This window comes from Chlorocebus sabaeus, chromosome 22, assembly GCF_047675955.1.
Source record: "Chlorocebus sabaeus isolate Y175 chromosome 22, mChlSab1.0.hap1, whole genome shotgun sequence".
NCBI classification, from domain to species: domain Eukaryota; kingdom Metazoa; phylum Chordata; class Mammalia; order Primates; family Cercopithecidae; genus Chlorocebus; species Chlorocebus sabaeus.
In genome coordinates, this window is record NC_132925.1 from 94,802,236 (window position 1) to 94,816,826 (window position 14,591).

Here is a 14,591-nt window from a genome sequence, read left to right on the forward strand (position 1 = left end):
TAACGCCTTACCCCATTTGTCTAACTGAATGCAGAGAGCAAATGCCACGGTTGAAATGCTCTCCTTCATGAATCAGCTCCTTCCCCGGGGCATTTTAAGATTTAGGAGTTCCAGTTCCCCTAGGAAAAAAAAAAAAAGCTGCTCTACACATGAAGAGACTTAATCCTAACACACTGCATAGTGAAACTACAGGCTTACAGAAGAGCTTTCTGGGCCAGCAAGCATAGTCTTCCTTTCTATGCAGACAGCATGAAGGCAGCTGAATTATCAAATGACAACATCTTGAAAGCATCCTCCTTAATGCTGACAAAACAAAATCTTAGGAAACACCAGGGAGTGGTTATAAAGCACAAAGCAATTTCAAAACAAGAGTGATAAGAAAGGATGGCTAAGAGCCAAAGCTACCACTAAGACCCTGAACCTAAGGAATTCTATTCAGATCTCTTGGAAGGCAACTTCCCCAGGATTTGGGACAACTCACCAGCCAGGCAGACGCCCTGGGTCTGTACCTAGGGCAGAGTGCCTGCTCTTTTTTCCTCTCCCAGAACCACCCAAATACACAAGGTGAATGAACTTTTCTTTGTGATTCTTAAAGTTCTTCAAGGGGAAAAAAATTCACAAAATACATATCATAAGCATTTCCTTTAAACCATTTTCTGCCAGGTCTTTACACCAGCTTGTGGGGTCTCCCTTGGTGGCAGAGCTCTGGGTTTGTCTGCCACTCACTAGATAAGGGCCAGACTCGGAGGGGTCACTGAATGGTGCCTTGACTTCAACTGAAGAACTCTAAACATACCAAACCAGACCAGAAAATAGCCTTTAATTTTTCACATACAAATGTTGCTGTAAATTCATAACAGCGAAGAAAACTATATACAAACCAGTTTAAAAGGAAAAGTAAAAAACAATCCACAGTTGAGCAGTTGATGTGCAAATCATCCCAGGAATCCAACTTTCTGTCTCTTGGGTCCCAGGCTTTCTTCCTTGTGCAAAACACTCTGCAAGGAGGCATGCAGCACTTTGCCCACACGCTTGCCAGTCTGTGGAGAAGGGACAGGAGAGAGCACACGCCCCCTTGTAAGGCACACACACTCTAACCAGAAAAGCTTCCCTTTCTGCCAGTTAAGTCTTTCTGACATTGTACACATTCCATCTGCCTTAGAGGACTTTTATTTAATTAAAGCAAATTAAAACAAAAACAAACCACAAACCCCAACAACATAATAAATTTTGGAAAAATCATATCAAAAGTAAGTAAGTAAGTAAGTAAATAAATAAATAAATAAATAAATAAATAAATAAATACACCAGCCCCCGCCAGGCAGCAAACAGGGAGCAGCAAAGCCTGCCCTGGCCATTAGTTCATGCTTCACCATCCTGCTGCCACTGCAACAAGAAACAAAGTTGTCAACCAAATCTGGGCTTGGGTACAGCCAGGTTGACACTGTACTACAGTGAGAAGGAATAGGGAGACCACAGGGAATCCAGAGTGTGTCTGGAGAAGAAACAGATGATGCCAAGGACATTTTAGTAAGCAGCTTCTCATTCACCTCCCACACAGCCTCTAAGCAGAACTGCTCAGGTGTGACCAAAGTCAGTACCTGGATGGGATCTTTGGTGTTACTGCCATGCTGAGATGTTAAAGGCAGTGAAATGTTGGAATCAAAACACATCAAGAGGGACAACCCACAAAATAATCAGTCCCTACACAGCAGACACGAGAGGTCCTAAAAAACAAAACAAAACAAAAAAAACACTCAGTATGACTCGGAGTGGTGGCTCATGCTTGTAATTCCAGCACTTTTGGAGGCCAAGGCAAGAGGATTTTGCTTGAGGTCAGGAGATCAAGACCAGCCTGGGCAACAGAGTGAAACCCCATCTCTACAAAAAACTAAAAAATTAGCTGGGCATGGTGGTATGCGCCTGTAGTCCCAGTTACTCAGGGGGCTGAGATGGGAGGATTGCTTGAGCCCAGGAGGTCAGGGCTGCAGTGAGCTGTGACTGTGCCACTGTACTTCAGCCTGGATAACAGAGCAAGAACCTGTCTCAACAACAACAACCCTAATATAAAAAAAAATATTTTTCTTCATGAAACTGTCATTTTACCTGTCTCTGGGCCCAAGAATCATTTTAAGAATACGAAGAACCAACCACAAATATCTACCTTATCAAGTATTTCACATTCCAATAGGAGTTTGGATTCAACTCTGCCACTGGTTCCATCCTCAACTATGTTGAGGCATGGATGTCTATCCATGCCTAAATCCCTGCCTCAATCTTTTCAGTTAGAGGTATATTTGTCCCAGAGTAATGACCTGTGTGTCTTCTCCCCCGGCCCCTAACTGTAACATGGGATGAGATCCCAAGTATGACTAAAACTCTTACGAAAAGATGATTTCAATCTAAAAGGCTGGGAAGTGATCACCTCTATGAAATGCAAAGTCAGGGTTAAAGGTCAAAAAGGCCTTTGGGGGTCAGACATGGTGGCTCAAGCCTGTAATCCTAACACTTTGGGAGACTGAGGCAGGCAGATCACGAGGTCAGGAATTCAAGACCAGCCTGGCAAACATAGTGAAACCCCATCTCTACTAAAAATACAAAAAAAATTAACTGGGAGTGGTGGCAGGCACCTGTAATCCCAGCTACTCGGGAGGCTGAGGCAGAATCACTTTAACCAGGGAGGCAGAGGTTGCAGTGAGCTGAGATTGCACCACTGCATTCCAGCCTGGACGATAGTGTGAGACTTCGTCTCAAAAAAAAAAAAAAAAGGCCTTTGGAAAGATTTTTCCATAACATTAGAAAAAGAAAAAAGTCTGAGTCTGTCAAATAGGGGTACTGATTATTCATATACATGAGGGTGGAGAGGGAGGACAAGAGGAGATGAGATGGACAGGATGCCAGGACTTGAGAGGAACTTGATGCCTCTGAATCCAGATACAAGAAAGCAACTGCGGAGGTTGGGGGTGGCAGCCTGCACAACCACCTGCAAGGCTCTCAGCTCCACCAGTGAGTCATTTCCAGATTGCTGCATCCCTGTGTGAGATCAACAGTAAGACAGGGCCACAGAGCTACAGTCCCCTGTCCAGAGTTAGCAGACCTCATCCCCCAAACCTGAGGGGAGGACAAAGCTCAACTCACTGAACAGAGCTCCAGTTCTGCCATCCAGGACAGCCATGGAGATCTGGTTTATAAGGCTGACATTGCACGGGGGCTGGGAGCAGTGGCTCTGGACGCACACAGTCTGGGTTTAAATCCTAGCTCCAGTATTTATGAGCAGGGAGGCCTGTATGCAAGCTGCTTATCCTCCGTGTACCTCAGTTTCCTCATCTGTAAAAATGAGGACAATAGTTACCTCACAGGTTGCTGAGGACTAAATGATGTAGGCCGGGCTCCGTGGCTCAAGCCTGTAATCCCAGCACTTTGGGAGGCCGAGACGGGCGGATCACGAGGTCAAGAGATCGAGACCATCCTGGATAACACGGTGAAACCCCATCTCTACTAAAAAAATACAAAAAAAAACCTAGCCGGGCAAGGTGGTGGGCGCCTGTAGTCCCAGCTACTTGGGAGGCTGAGGCTGGAGAATGGCGTAAACCCGGGAGGCGGAGCTTGCAGTGAGCTGAGATCCGGCCACTGCACTCCAGCCTGGGCTACAGAGCAAGACTCCGTCTCAAAAAAAAAAAAAAAAAAAAAAAAAAGGACTAAATGATGTATTTAAAGCAGTGAAAACAGTATCTGGCACATAGTACGCACACAATAAACTTTAGCTATTTGTTTACTGTGCTTGTTGTTATTTAGAGAAATTCTCATAAACTCTCCTGGGAGGGGGAAGAGTACCTTCTAAAACAAGGTTTGACAGTCCCTTGTCTAGAGGCCTTTGGTACACTTTATGCAGCATTAAGTCTGGAGAAATCTGAACTCAGGGTGCTTCATGGAGCACAGAGAATAAGAGCTGCCATTAGCTGAGAACTGATGACGTTATCAGACACTGTGACACGTGTTTACCTCTACACCTCACATCACCCTAATAACCACCTCAGCAGTGTCTGAGGCAGATATTGCTATTATCAGTCCCACTTTGCAGATGAGGGGGACTATGGCCCAGAGCCAGGTTTGCAACCAGGGCAGTACACCCTCACAGCCCATGGTTAGGAACTCCATGCTATATACAGTGCTCATTTTGGCCTTTTAAATTTTAAAGATGATGAAGAAAATAGATGTCATGTTCTTGGATTCTTCGGTAAGAAGTCATTGTTTCTAAACACAAAGGAAGAGTGCTTGCTATTAAGCAATGATCTCTGGGCATGTGTGGTGATATAGAGGTTACAAGAAAGTATGAATAATCAGATCCGGCTAACTGTGTTCCTGGAAGTTCAGTCAATCAGTCAGAAAGGTGAGGTGGATGTAGGGGAAGCAAGGTCTGGGAAACAGGTGAGCAGGACCCTGTCCCTTCCTGTGGGGCTTCCAGGCCAGTGAGGTGACAGACATGTGGGGCAAACAGTACAGAAAACTGTGGAAGTGCCCTGATGGCTCTGCCAGTGGTAGGGGCAACCCACCCCCACTCCAGCGGGTCGGATTTCTCACCATCCCTGCTTGTCTCCATTTAAACATTTCTAGAGCAGTAATGAATCTGGCAGACAGCCACACTTCAGCCCCTGCTTCCATCTCTACTCGCCCACTTCAAGGGACAGGAAGCAGTGAGCCAAAAATTCTATTCCCTCATCAAGTCACAAAGGCCTGCGATTTTGCAGTTACGAGTGGCTCTTTACATTATCAAAGTCCAACGGTCTTATTTAGACACATAGAAATGAGATGGGGCACTTACTGAGGATAAGAAATGGTTACTGGTAGGCTCCTTACCTCCCAGTCCAGAGTATCTACCCCCGCAACCCCCTTGTTTAGGTCAGCAGACCCCTGGCTCAAACCAGCTGTTCTCCAACCTCCAGGTTTGGGGTCAAGGCTGTGAATGGGGAGAATCGCCATGGTGTGACCAAGGGAGCAGGAAGCAGCAGGCACCCAAGCCAGGTCCCTGCACCTTCCTCAGAACCAGGGCCTCACCTCCATCATCTCGAAGATGCTCTCTGGGTCCAGGCTGCCCTTCCCCACTTTCCTCATGCACGTCACAACTCCCTTGCTGGTCACCGACACCAGCAAGCTGGCCAGCGAGCAGGCCTCCTCCTGAAGAGTAGCATCCACCACATGCCGATAGCCAATCTGCAAAGGCAGGGCGCACAGCACACAGTGGGTCACGCAGGCCTCAGAGCCCCACCCTTCATGGCCTCGTGGTGGGAATCTCTACACCAGGCAAAGTACCCGCACTGGTCGTTCCAGGTCTTATTTTAGATTCTGCTCATGAGGAAAATAGTTCAAGGAATGTTCAACAATTCTCACAGGCCACTGTGTGGGTAGTACAATAAAAACATGACATGGAAAAACAGGGCAAAGGGGTTTAAAACTAGAATTCAGAGACCATCCAAGGCAAAGGCCACCAGGGCTTTCCAACAGAGGGGCACAAGGGAGAAATTAATACACAAAGCCACATGGACGTTTCACTGACGGCAAGGGAAATCAAGAGGGTCCATGCTCAGGGACACACTCAAGAACAAGCCAAAGGCTGGGTGCAGTAGCTCATGCCTCCCAGCACTTTGGGAAGCTGAGGAAGATGGATTGCTTGAGCTCAGGAGTTTGAGACCAGCACAGGTAACATGGGCAAGACCCCATCTCCACCAAAAATACAAAAAAACAGCCAGATGTGGTGGTGTGAGCCTGTGCTACCAGCTACTTGGGAGGCTGAGGTGGGAGGGTTGCTTGAGCTTGAGCCTGGGCGGGTGGGGGAGTTGCAGCAGAGGTTGCAGTGAGCCTAGATTGTGCTACTGCACTCTAGCCTGGGCGACAGAGCAAGATCCTGTTTCAAAACAAACAAACAAGAAAGAACAAGCTGGCTAGGTGCGGTGGCTCATGCCTGTAATCCCGGCACTTTGGGAGGCTGAGGTGGGCAGACCACCCAAGGTCAGGAGTTTGAGACCAGCCTGGTCAACATGGTGAAACACCATCTCTACTAAAAATACAAAAATTAGCTAGGCATGATGGTGCATGCCTGTAATCCCGGTACTTGGGAGGCTGAGGCAGAAGAATTGCTTGAACCTGAGAGGCAGAGGTTGCAGTGAACCGAGATCGCACCATCGCACTCCAGCCTGGGTGTTGCAGCAAGACTGTTACAAAAAAAAAGAAAAAAAGAAAGAAGCCAAGACCCAACATTCTGCTGTCTGAACACTTCACCACATTCTGTTCATGAAGTGATTTCGGTGGAATTAAACCCGACCTGTTTAGCTTTATTTTGAGATAATGAATCCTGAGTGGAATTAGCTACAATCCCAGCCAATAGCCCATACAGGCCTCTTTGCACAGCCTGGAGCAGCATTAGTTATGTCACATCAGCCTGATGTTCAGCTCCACTGCCCACTGTTCAGCTCCACAGCCCTCTATGTGAAAACCACTCCTGATACTCAAGACCTGCTCCAACCTCCCATTTCATAGGGTGGACAGTGTTCACCACCCTGCCACTACTCAATCACCCTAGACCCCATAGAGTTGAGGGAATTAAAGGACATGGTGCTTTAGTGAAGTGCATGGTATGCGGAAGGAGCTTAACAAACTCTGGCTACTATTACTACAAACACACTCATGGCAAGCTCCCAGGATCACGTTGTATCTTCCAATTAAAAAGAAAAGAAAGAGCTACTCATGGTAGTGGTTTCTAGTATAACCAAATTATTGGATTTGAGTAAAAGCTACTTCTATATGGTATGTGATATTACAACTTCTTAACCTATTAAGTAACCTCAGCAGGTTGGGATTGGAGAAGACCCACACCCACAGGGAAGACAAAAAACATAAAACACAAGCTTATACCTTGCACAGAGTGACAATGCAGGGGACATTCTCCACACTTAGTCGTATGCAGTCATAAGGGTCATCAGACAATTCAATGTCCTTCGACCCCTCTTCATCCTCCAGAACTCGAACCCTTGGTATGCTGGAAGCAGAAGCACAATTAAAATTCCCACTTACTGGGAGGAGAAAAAATAACTTCTTTTTTAAGATTGAGAATAGGAGTTGGAATCCCTGTGTCTCACAAGAGAAAGATACACTATGCCTATTCTTTATCATCCTCATCCCTGTCATCCCTGTCAAAAGCACACGGGAGGCACCACAATGCAATGAGGAGAGGCATCTTTTAGAAAATGATGCTGGGTCAATCAGATATCCCAATGGAAAAAAAAGAATCTCAATCCCTACCTTACATCACACACACAAAGCCATATGAAATAGACCATAGATATAAAAATGAAAGATAAGACAATAAAACTTTTAGAAAAAAACATCTACATGACCTTGGAGTAGATAACTATTTCTTGAACAGGATTCAGAAAGGGAAAAAAGTTATATATTCAATTATATATGTATATATATATTATATATATTTACATAATATATATCATTTATATTATATAAATATATATCATGAACTTCTTTATATCAGAAGACATCATTTAAAAACTAAAAATGTAATCTAGATGGAGAAAATACTATCTGACAGATTACATGAAGAATTCCTATTAAAAAAGACAGCCCAATAGAAAAATGGGCAAAAGACTCAAACGTAGAATATATTTGGATGTCTTCATAAAAGAGGCTGTCTGAGTAGCCAATAAACCAAGAAAAGGTGCTCAATTTAAATATCTATTAAATATGCAAATTAAAACTACACTGTGATACCAAGGCACACTCACCAAAATAACTATTTTTAAAAAAAAGGCTGGGCACAGTGGCTCATGCCTGTAATCTCAGTACTTTGAGAGGCCAAGTCGGGAGAATCACCTGAGGTCAGGAGTTCAAGACCAGCCTGGCCAAGATGGCGAAACCCCATCTCTACTAAAAATACAAAAATTAGCTGGGTGTGGAGGCACACACCTTTAATCCCAGCTACTTGGGAGGCTGAGGTAAGAGAATCGCTTGAACCTGGGAGGGGGTGATTGCAGTGAGCTGAGATCACGCCACTGCAGTCCAGCCCGGGAGACAGAGTGAGACAGCATCTCAAAAAAAAAAAAAAAAAAGTAAGGGTTGACAAAGATGTGAAACAACCCAGAACTCTTATATACACTGCTGGTGGAAGTGTTAACTGGTAAAACACTTTGTGAAAATGGCAGCATCTACAGTAACTAAAGATAGTCATACCCTATAACCCAGAACACTCTTCCCTAACAGAAATAGAGAAATATGTGCACCAAAGACATGCACAAAAATGTTCATGATGCCCTCCCTATTTGTAATAGCCTCAAACTGGAAACGAACCAGATGGCCATCAACAGTAGACTGATAAACAACAGTAGACTGGACAGTAGACTGGATAAACAGCAGACCGGACAAAGTCACACAATGGAACACCATACAGCAAAAAGCAAGCTATGACTAAGGCAGCGACACAGATCTCTCAAAGCACAATGCTCAGTGTATGAGGCAGACACAAAACAGAACACAGTATATGATACCATTTATATCAAGTACAAAAGTAATCTATTCTTTTAAGGTGCTGGTTATCATCAGTGAGTGTAATTGCACAGGGGTACAGAAGGTGTGGGATGCTTCTGGGGTGCTGGCAACATTCTGTTTCTTTAGCTGGGTACTGAAAAACACATTTAACCTATAAAGTCAATTCACTCCAGGCTAGGGTGGAGGAGCCAGGAAGGAAGAGGTGGTCCATCCAGCTCCTGCAATGGAAAGAGCATTGGTACTTTTCCCAGTTCCTCTAACAAAAGCCCCCCATGATTGAGCCCTGCTGGCCATCCACACACAAGGCAGCACCTATACCATATCAGGGGAGCTTCAGCCAGAGAATGTCCACAAGGGCCAAGGAGTTCTGTAAGGGTCTTCCCCAGTTGGAGCCTTCCCATCAGGGGAAGTTCTTAAATACTAAGTAATATCCTATTTGAACAAGTCAGTCAACCATTTACGCTACAACATGACTAGGCAGAAGGGCTAAAGAATACCCTCAGGCGGCCTTTACCCTTCTAAAGGACCCTGAATATGCCAACAGTCTCTCCACATACCAGGGGGACTCGATGCCTTAGAGTCCCCATTCCTTGCTGCCTGCAGAGCTGTTCTTGGTCTGAGGATGAGACTATGGCTGTGCCCATGACAGGTGTCCTCCCCCACCTGAGCAGCTGGGTTAACCTTTCTGGTATACAGTTTTCCCAGTACCTCCCCAACAGCTAAACAGCCTTGTGTGGTTCCCAATCTCTCGTTTTGCCTGGGTGCCTATAGTAACCAGCTGGCAGATGAGGAGTCATTTCTGAGGCTCGAGATACATCAGATGACAACTTCCTTTCCTTCCCCAACAGGGCCCGAGCACCAGCCACTGTTGTGGGATCTGGCACGCAGGCTCCCACAGTGGCCAAGAGTGCCAGGCTCACATTTCAAATAGTCTCAACAAGGAGCCTAGAGGCACAACTAGGGGTGGGGGACTCTACAGCTTTCATTTTCAACAAATACTCCAGCCTGCAATTTTTGTCTACTCTAAATTACACAGGGAGTCTAAACTCATCATAGAAAAGCTCTAAAAAACAGATAAATGTTAAGTTGGCCAAAATATGAGCACTGAAAAATAATTACAATGACCACTTGGGGGTACATATTTATTTCCAGACATATTAAATATAAGAACTACCAAAGTAAAATACAACAAACAAACAAAAACCAGGATGAGGGGATGGCATTTGGTGAGTGATTTTCCATATTAACATGCCTTTAAATAGGCTGCTGTGTGGACTTCGACCCCCTACATTGTGAAACTCAAGTTGTTTCCAGTTTCTTACCATTACAAAGCAGCTGTGATGAACATCCTAGAATAAACATCTTTGCTCATTTATTCAATTATGTCCTTAGGTTATATCCCTAGAAGTTTCTAATCCTCATTTTTTAATAGGATCCTCTGTTACCTTAACGTAGGCTCTCTCATAGGATGAACACCCTATCCCACGTATTTACTCATAAATGCTGCAAATTTTCCTCAAAGTACTTGGAGCATAGAAGGGGGAATAATAATCAGTCAGGATAAATGTCAACTCCAAAAAACCGTAGCAATTTGTCCCTTCTACACAACCTGTTTGGAAAGATGAACCACGTGGAATAGCCATTTCCTCTTCTTAAGCCAAAGGGAAGGCTGTTACCCTGCTTTTAGAACATACATGTGTACAATCAAGCAATATGCAAGCACTTACTATGTTTTCAGGCACTGTTCATGGTGCTAGGAATATAGGCAAGTACAAAACAGGAAAATCCTTGCCCCCATAGAGTTCACCCAGTAATAGTATTTGGATAGTTGGCCTGTAGGTGGCGTCTACTCTTTTTGGCTTCTCTGTAGTTTTCTAATATTTTTCTAAATGGTAGATGTCTATAAAAATAACAATACAAAAAATAAATACAGAATATACGTATATATGTAGTTTTAAGTTACGAAATCTATCTTTTCTGGAGTTTAACGTTAGATGTCACCATTTTCAATGTTAAAACCTGCTGTTATCTTCACATATGAGCTACAATAGAAATTTCCTCAGTGTTCCATTACAAGTGTCTGCCCTGGTTCTCCACAGGTTTGCAGAGCTGTTTCCAGGAAGACTTACCTTGTATTGAAGAGAGCAGCCTTTACAGCAATGGAAATGGCATCAAACAAATTTCCACCACATTCCAGCAGCTAAGGGAGACAGGAATTGAAAAAGGAAAAAAAATGAGCATCATTTATTACTTTAAGTATTGCCCCAGTTAAAGGACACTGCTTTTTTTTTTTCCAAGTCTCGCTCTGTCACCCAGGCTGGAGTGCAGTGGTGCAATCTTGGCTAACTGCAAACTCTGCCTCCCAGGTTCAAGCAATTCTCCTGCCTCAGCCTCCCGAATAGCTGGGATTACAGGTGTGCGCCACCACTCCCACTTAATTTTTGTATTTTTAGGGTTTCACCACGTTGGCCAGGCCGGTCTTGAACTCCTGACCTCAAGTGATCTGCCTGCCTCAGCCTCCCAAAGTGCTGGGGTGTAGGCATGAGCCACCACAGCCGGCCAGGACACTGATTTTTTTTTTTTTCTTTCCCAAATCTATTCTGTGGTCAAGGACACTGATTTCTAAGAAATGCTGACTGTGAGTTTATAAAATAAAGATAACATGTGGCTGCTCTCCTGGCTAGCCATGCAATGACTGCAACTCATTGACACAGTCCTTCACCCTAATTACAAGCACTGCCTTGTAACGGCTGTGCTTATGTGGCCCATGCACACAAGGTCACAGTTGACCAGGGCTGTGGTACCAACACTCAGAGGCCATGGCTTGTGGTGCACTCCTCTCATAGGCACTTCAGGCAGTTGGGGCTGCCCTGAAGGTGGGACTGATCACCTTTATTTTGCCCCAGATAGTTCCCAATTGTACTCCAAGTGTCACTCCAGTATTTGCTAACACATGCCTGGCCTCCAAACAAGGAGAAAATAGTGACTACTGATGTTGCGGCTGCTACTAGGTTCACATTTACTACTGTAATTACCTCTCATACATAACGATCAATGTATATCTGATGCTCAGACATTAAATACTACATGTTTTACATTACTTATAATGAAGACTAAGGTCTCTCAGACAAGCTTCTGCCCATGAGCAAAAGTGTTGAGTGCACTTATGTGTGCTCATCTAGCAGGGAAAATTAGAGCACATTTAACTGGAAGGTGGCATATCCTTCTGTCCTCATTTCAGAGAGGCCTTGGCCTGAGGTTATGGAATAAAGCCAACTGGGCTGCCCCAAATAAGAAAGGTGAGAAGTCACACATAGAAAGAAAAGTCATGCATTTCTGTTTTTGTTTAGAGTCTCTCTCTTCTTCAGTTGAACTGTGAACTCCTAAAGGCTGGGACTCTGTAGTTTTGTTCATCCTTTTATCCCCAGAGGCCAACAGAAGGGCTGTTATGAAGAATGTTGGTGATTATTTGTGAAAGAACCCATCAAAAGACAGCCTTGTGACTAATCACCCCACCAAAGGTCAGCTGTGTGTTGTTAGTGCAACAAAGTTCTAACAGTTATCCCTCTTAGAGTAAAAACTGATGCCATCAGAGAACTATAAAGAGCAAAGTGAAATTTCCGTGAAGTTAAATTTTCACTCTCATAAAATAACCAAACTCGGGAAAAAAACAATACTGGAAACAGGTGGGTTATCTGACTGTAATAGGTTTGAAGTAAATAAGTATAAAAACATGGCAGGGTGCCCAGCAAATATCTGTTTGAACATAGGCTCTGTTTGAGGACTACCCAGACCAGTTGGCAAAAAGAAAATAGATTTATTTTCCACTATCTTGCTTCAAGGATTGCTTCACAAATTTCCACCACCTCGCTTCAAACATGGACTCAATCTACTCAGTATATCACCCATCCACTGATGAAAATTATGTGAATGCCAAAAATGGATGGGCCTCATTAATAATATCATTTTCAAAAATGCTTTTCTAATTCATTAAAAACTTTTCTGAAGATGACAACTTTTTTTTTTTTTTTTAAAGATGGAGCCTCACTCTGTTGCCCAGGATGGAGCGCAGTGGCACCATCTTGGCTCACTGCAACCTCCGCCTCCCAGGTTCAAGCAATTCTCTTGCCTCAGTCTCCCCAGTAGCTGGGATTACAGGTGTGTGCCACCATACCCAGCTAATTTTTGTATTTTTAGTAGAGACAGGGTTTCACTCTGTTGTCCAGGTTGGTCTCGAACTTCTGACCTCAGGTGATCCATCTGCCTTGGCATCCCAAAGTGCTGGGAATACAGGCGTAAGCCACTGCACCTGGTCAGAAAATGACAACATTTTCAAAGTTCATGTCTTCTTCCAAAATAAGCAAAACCCTTTAAAAGATATTTCAGAAGAAATCCAAATGCCAGGAGTCTTAAAAATAAAGGTCTACAGATGACAGGGACACAGTGCACATTCCCCTGGATACTCCTGTGCACCAAGTATCCCCTGCTCACTGAAGAGGGCTGCTTCTGAGCTGAGATAATGTCCCAATATTCATCAGTTTTGTAAAAGCCTTCCCTAATAGAACAGGCTTCTGTTGCTTTGACTTTAACTGACTGAATCAAAAGCACATCCGTCCCCATCAGTGGGCCATCCTACAAAACTACAAGTGTGCCTGAATACTGAGGATGAACACAGAAGGATTACAAAAGGACAAATGCAGTGCGCCACAACACTTGTGTCTTAACTTTCCCTAGTGGAGAAGGGGAGTGGACATAATGTTCTTCAGACACAGGATGGAACCTGAGAGTTCATGCCATGGAGCTGCACCTCCCTGGGCAATGATGAAGCCTGCCTCTACCATCCTCAATAAGGACTACAGGCTGCCAGTTCCCACCTCCTCAAAACCAAGCCCTGAAAAATTGCCTGCTTAGTGGGAATCACACTACAAGGTGCATCACACTTAAGAGAGACAGAAAAAGCAAATAGATTTGTAATTTCATTATTTTTACCTATTAGTGGTATCATTGCAACAGTAACCTGCTAGATAATAGTTACCACTGCTACCTTTTGACTATGCTCCATCCAATATCAAATTAATTTAAAAATATCTAGAAAGTTCCACCCTGTTTCAGTAGAGCCAACATGCAGAGCCAGGCTGTTTCTTTTCATGAAGTTCACTGTCAGTTCACAGATCTCCTTTATCTGCACATTCATTAAAGAATCTATTTGGCCAATAGCTTAGCTTTGTGTCCTTAATCTGAAGTGGAAGATGTAGCTGCTAATCTCAAGGTTCACGAAATTTAACCAAAAGGAATAAAACAGACCCAACAAGATCCTGTATATAAACAAGCAACCAACTGCTACAGGATTATACAAAAGCAAAATTAAGGCCAGGCACGGTGGCTCGCACCTGTAATCCCAGCACTTTGGGAGGCCGAGGCAGGTGGATCACTTGATGTCAGGAGTTCCACAAGCCTGGCCAACACGATGAAACCCCATCTCTACTAATAATACAAAAATGAGCCAGGCGTGGTGACATGTGCCTGTAGTCCCAGCTACTCAGGAGGCTGAGACATGAGAATCGATGGAAGCTGGGAAGCAGAGGTTGCAGTGAGCCGAGATCACGCCACTGCACTCCAGCCTGGGTGACAGAGCGAGACTCCATCTCAAAAAAACCCAAAATTAATTAGAGCTACACAGAGAAGTTACTGTCGAGTGCCAAAACATGGGTAGAGGAGTATTTGGGAGGCAAAGTACAAGGGAGGAAATGGAGGGCTGGACTCAAAAGACTCCCAGGTGAGTAGACTCTGTGTGGGCGGAGGCAGGGCCTCTGGGGCCTCACCCAGGAAACTAGGGGCAGGCAGGCTCTGAGGTGTTTAAAAGAAACGATGGTACAGTGAAGTCACACCAGGTGTTCACATCATACAGACCTGGCTTTGAGACTCAACGGCATTACTCACAAGCTGAGACCTCTTGGGCTAGTTACTTAACCTTTCTATGTCTCAGTTTCCTCACTTATAAATGGGAAATACAACAGTATCCATTTGCAACAGGTTTATAA

General features: G+C 44.4%; 1 protein-coding gene across 2 annotated transcripts in view; it reads right to left on the minus strand.

Annotated features, from left to right (window-relative positions):
* Positions 1-803: 803 nt before the first annotated feature.
* EXOSC7 (exosome component 7) overlaps positions 804-14,591 on the minus strand; it is a 33,274-nt gene continuing 19,486 nt past the window's right edge. Inside the window, exons 5-9 of one of the 2 annotated variants that reach the window (XR_495184.3) lie at positions 10,680-10,750; positions 6,910-7,033; positions 5,056-5,211; positions 1,602-1,727; positions 804-1,040 (exon numbers count right to left, since the gene is read on the minus strand). Coding sequence is in view for 1 of the 2 variants with exons in the window: in XM_007983908.3 (XP_007982099.1) it covers positions 936-1,040; positions 5,056-5,211; positions 6,910-7,033; positions 10,680-10,750 (456 nt within the window). In the remaining variant the exon portion in view is untranslated. The remainder of the gene's footprint in view (positions 1,041-1,601; positions 1,728-5,055; positions 5,212-6,909; positions 7,034-10,679; positions 10,751-14,591) is intronic. The other variant, XM_007983908.3, reaches the window with a different exon arrangement.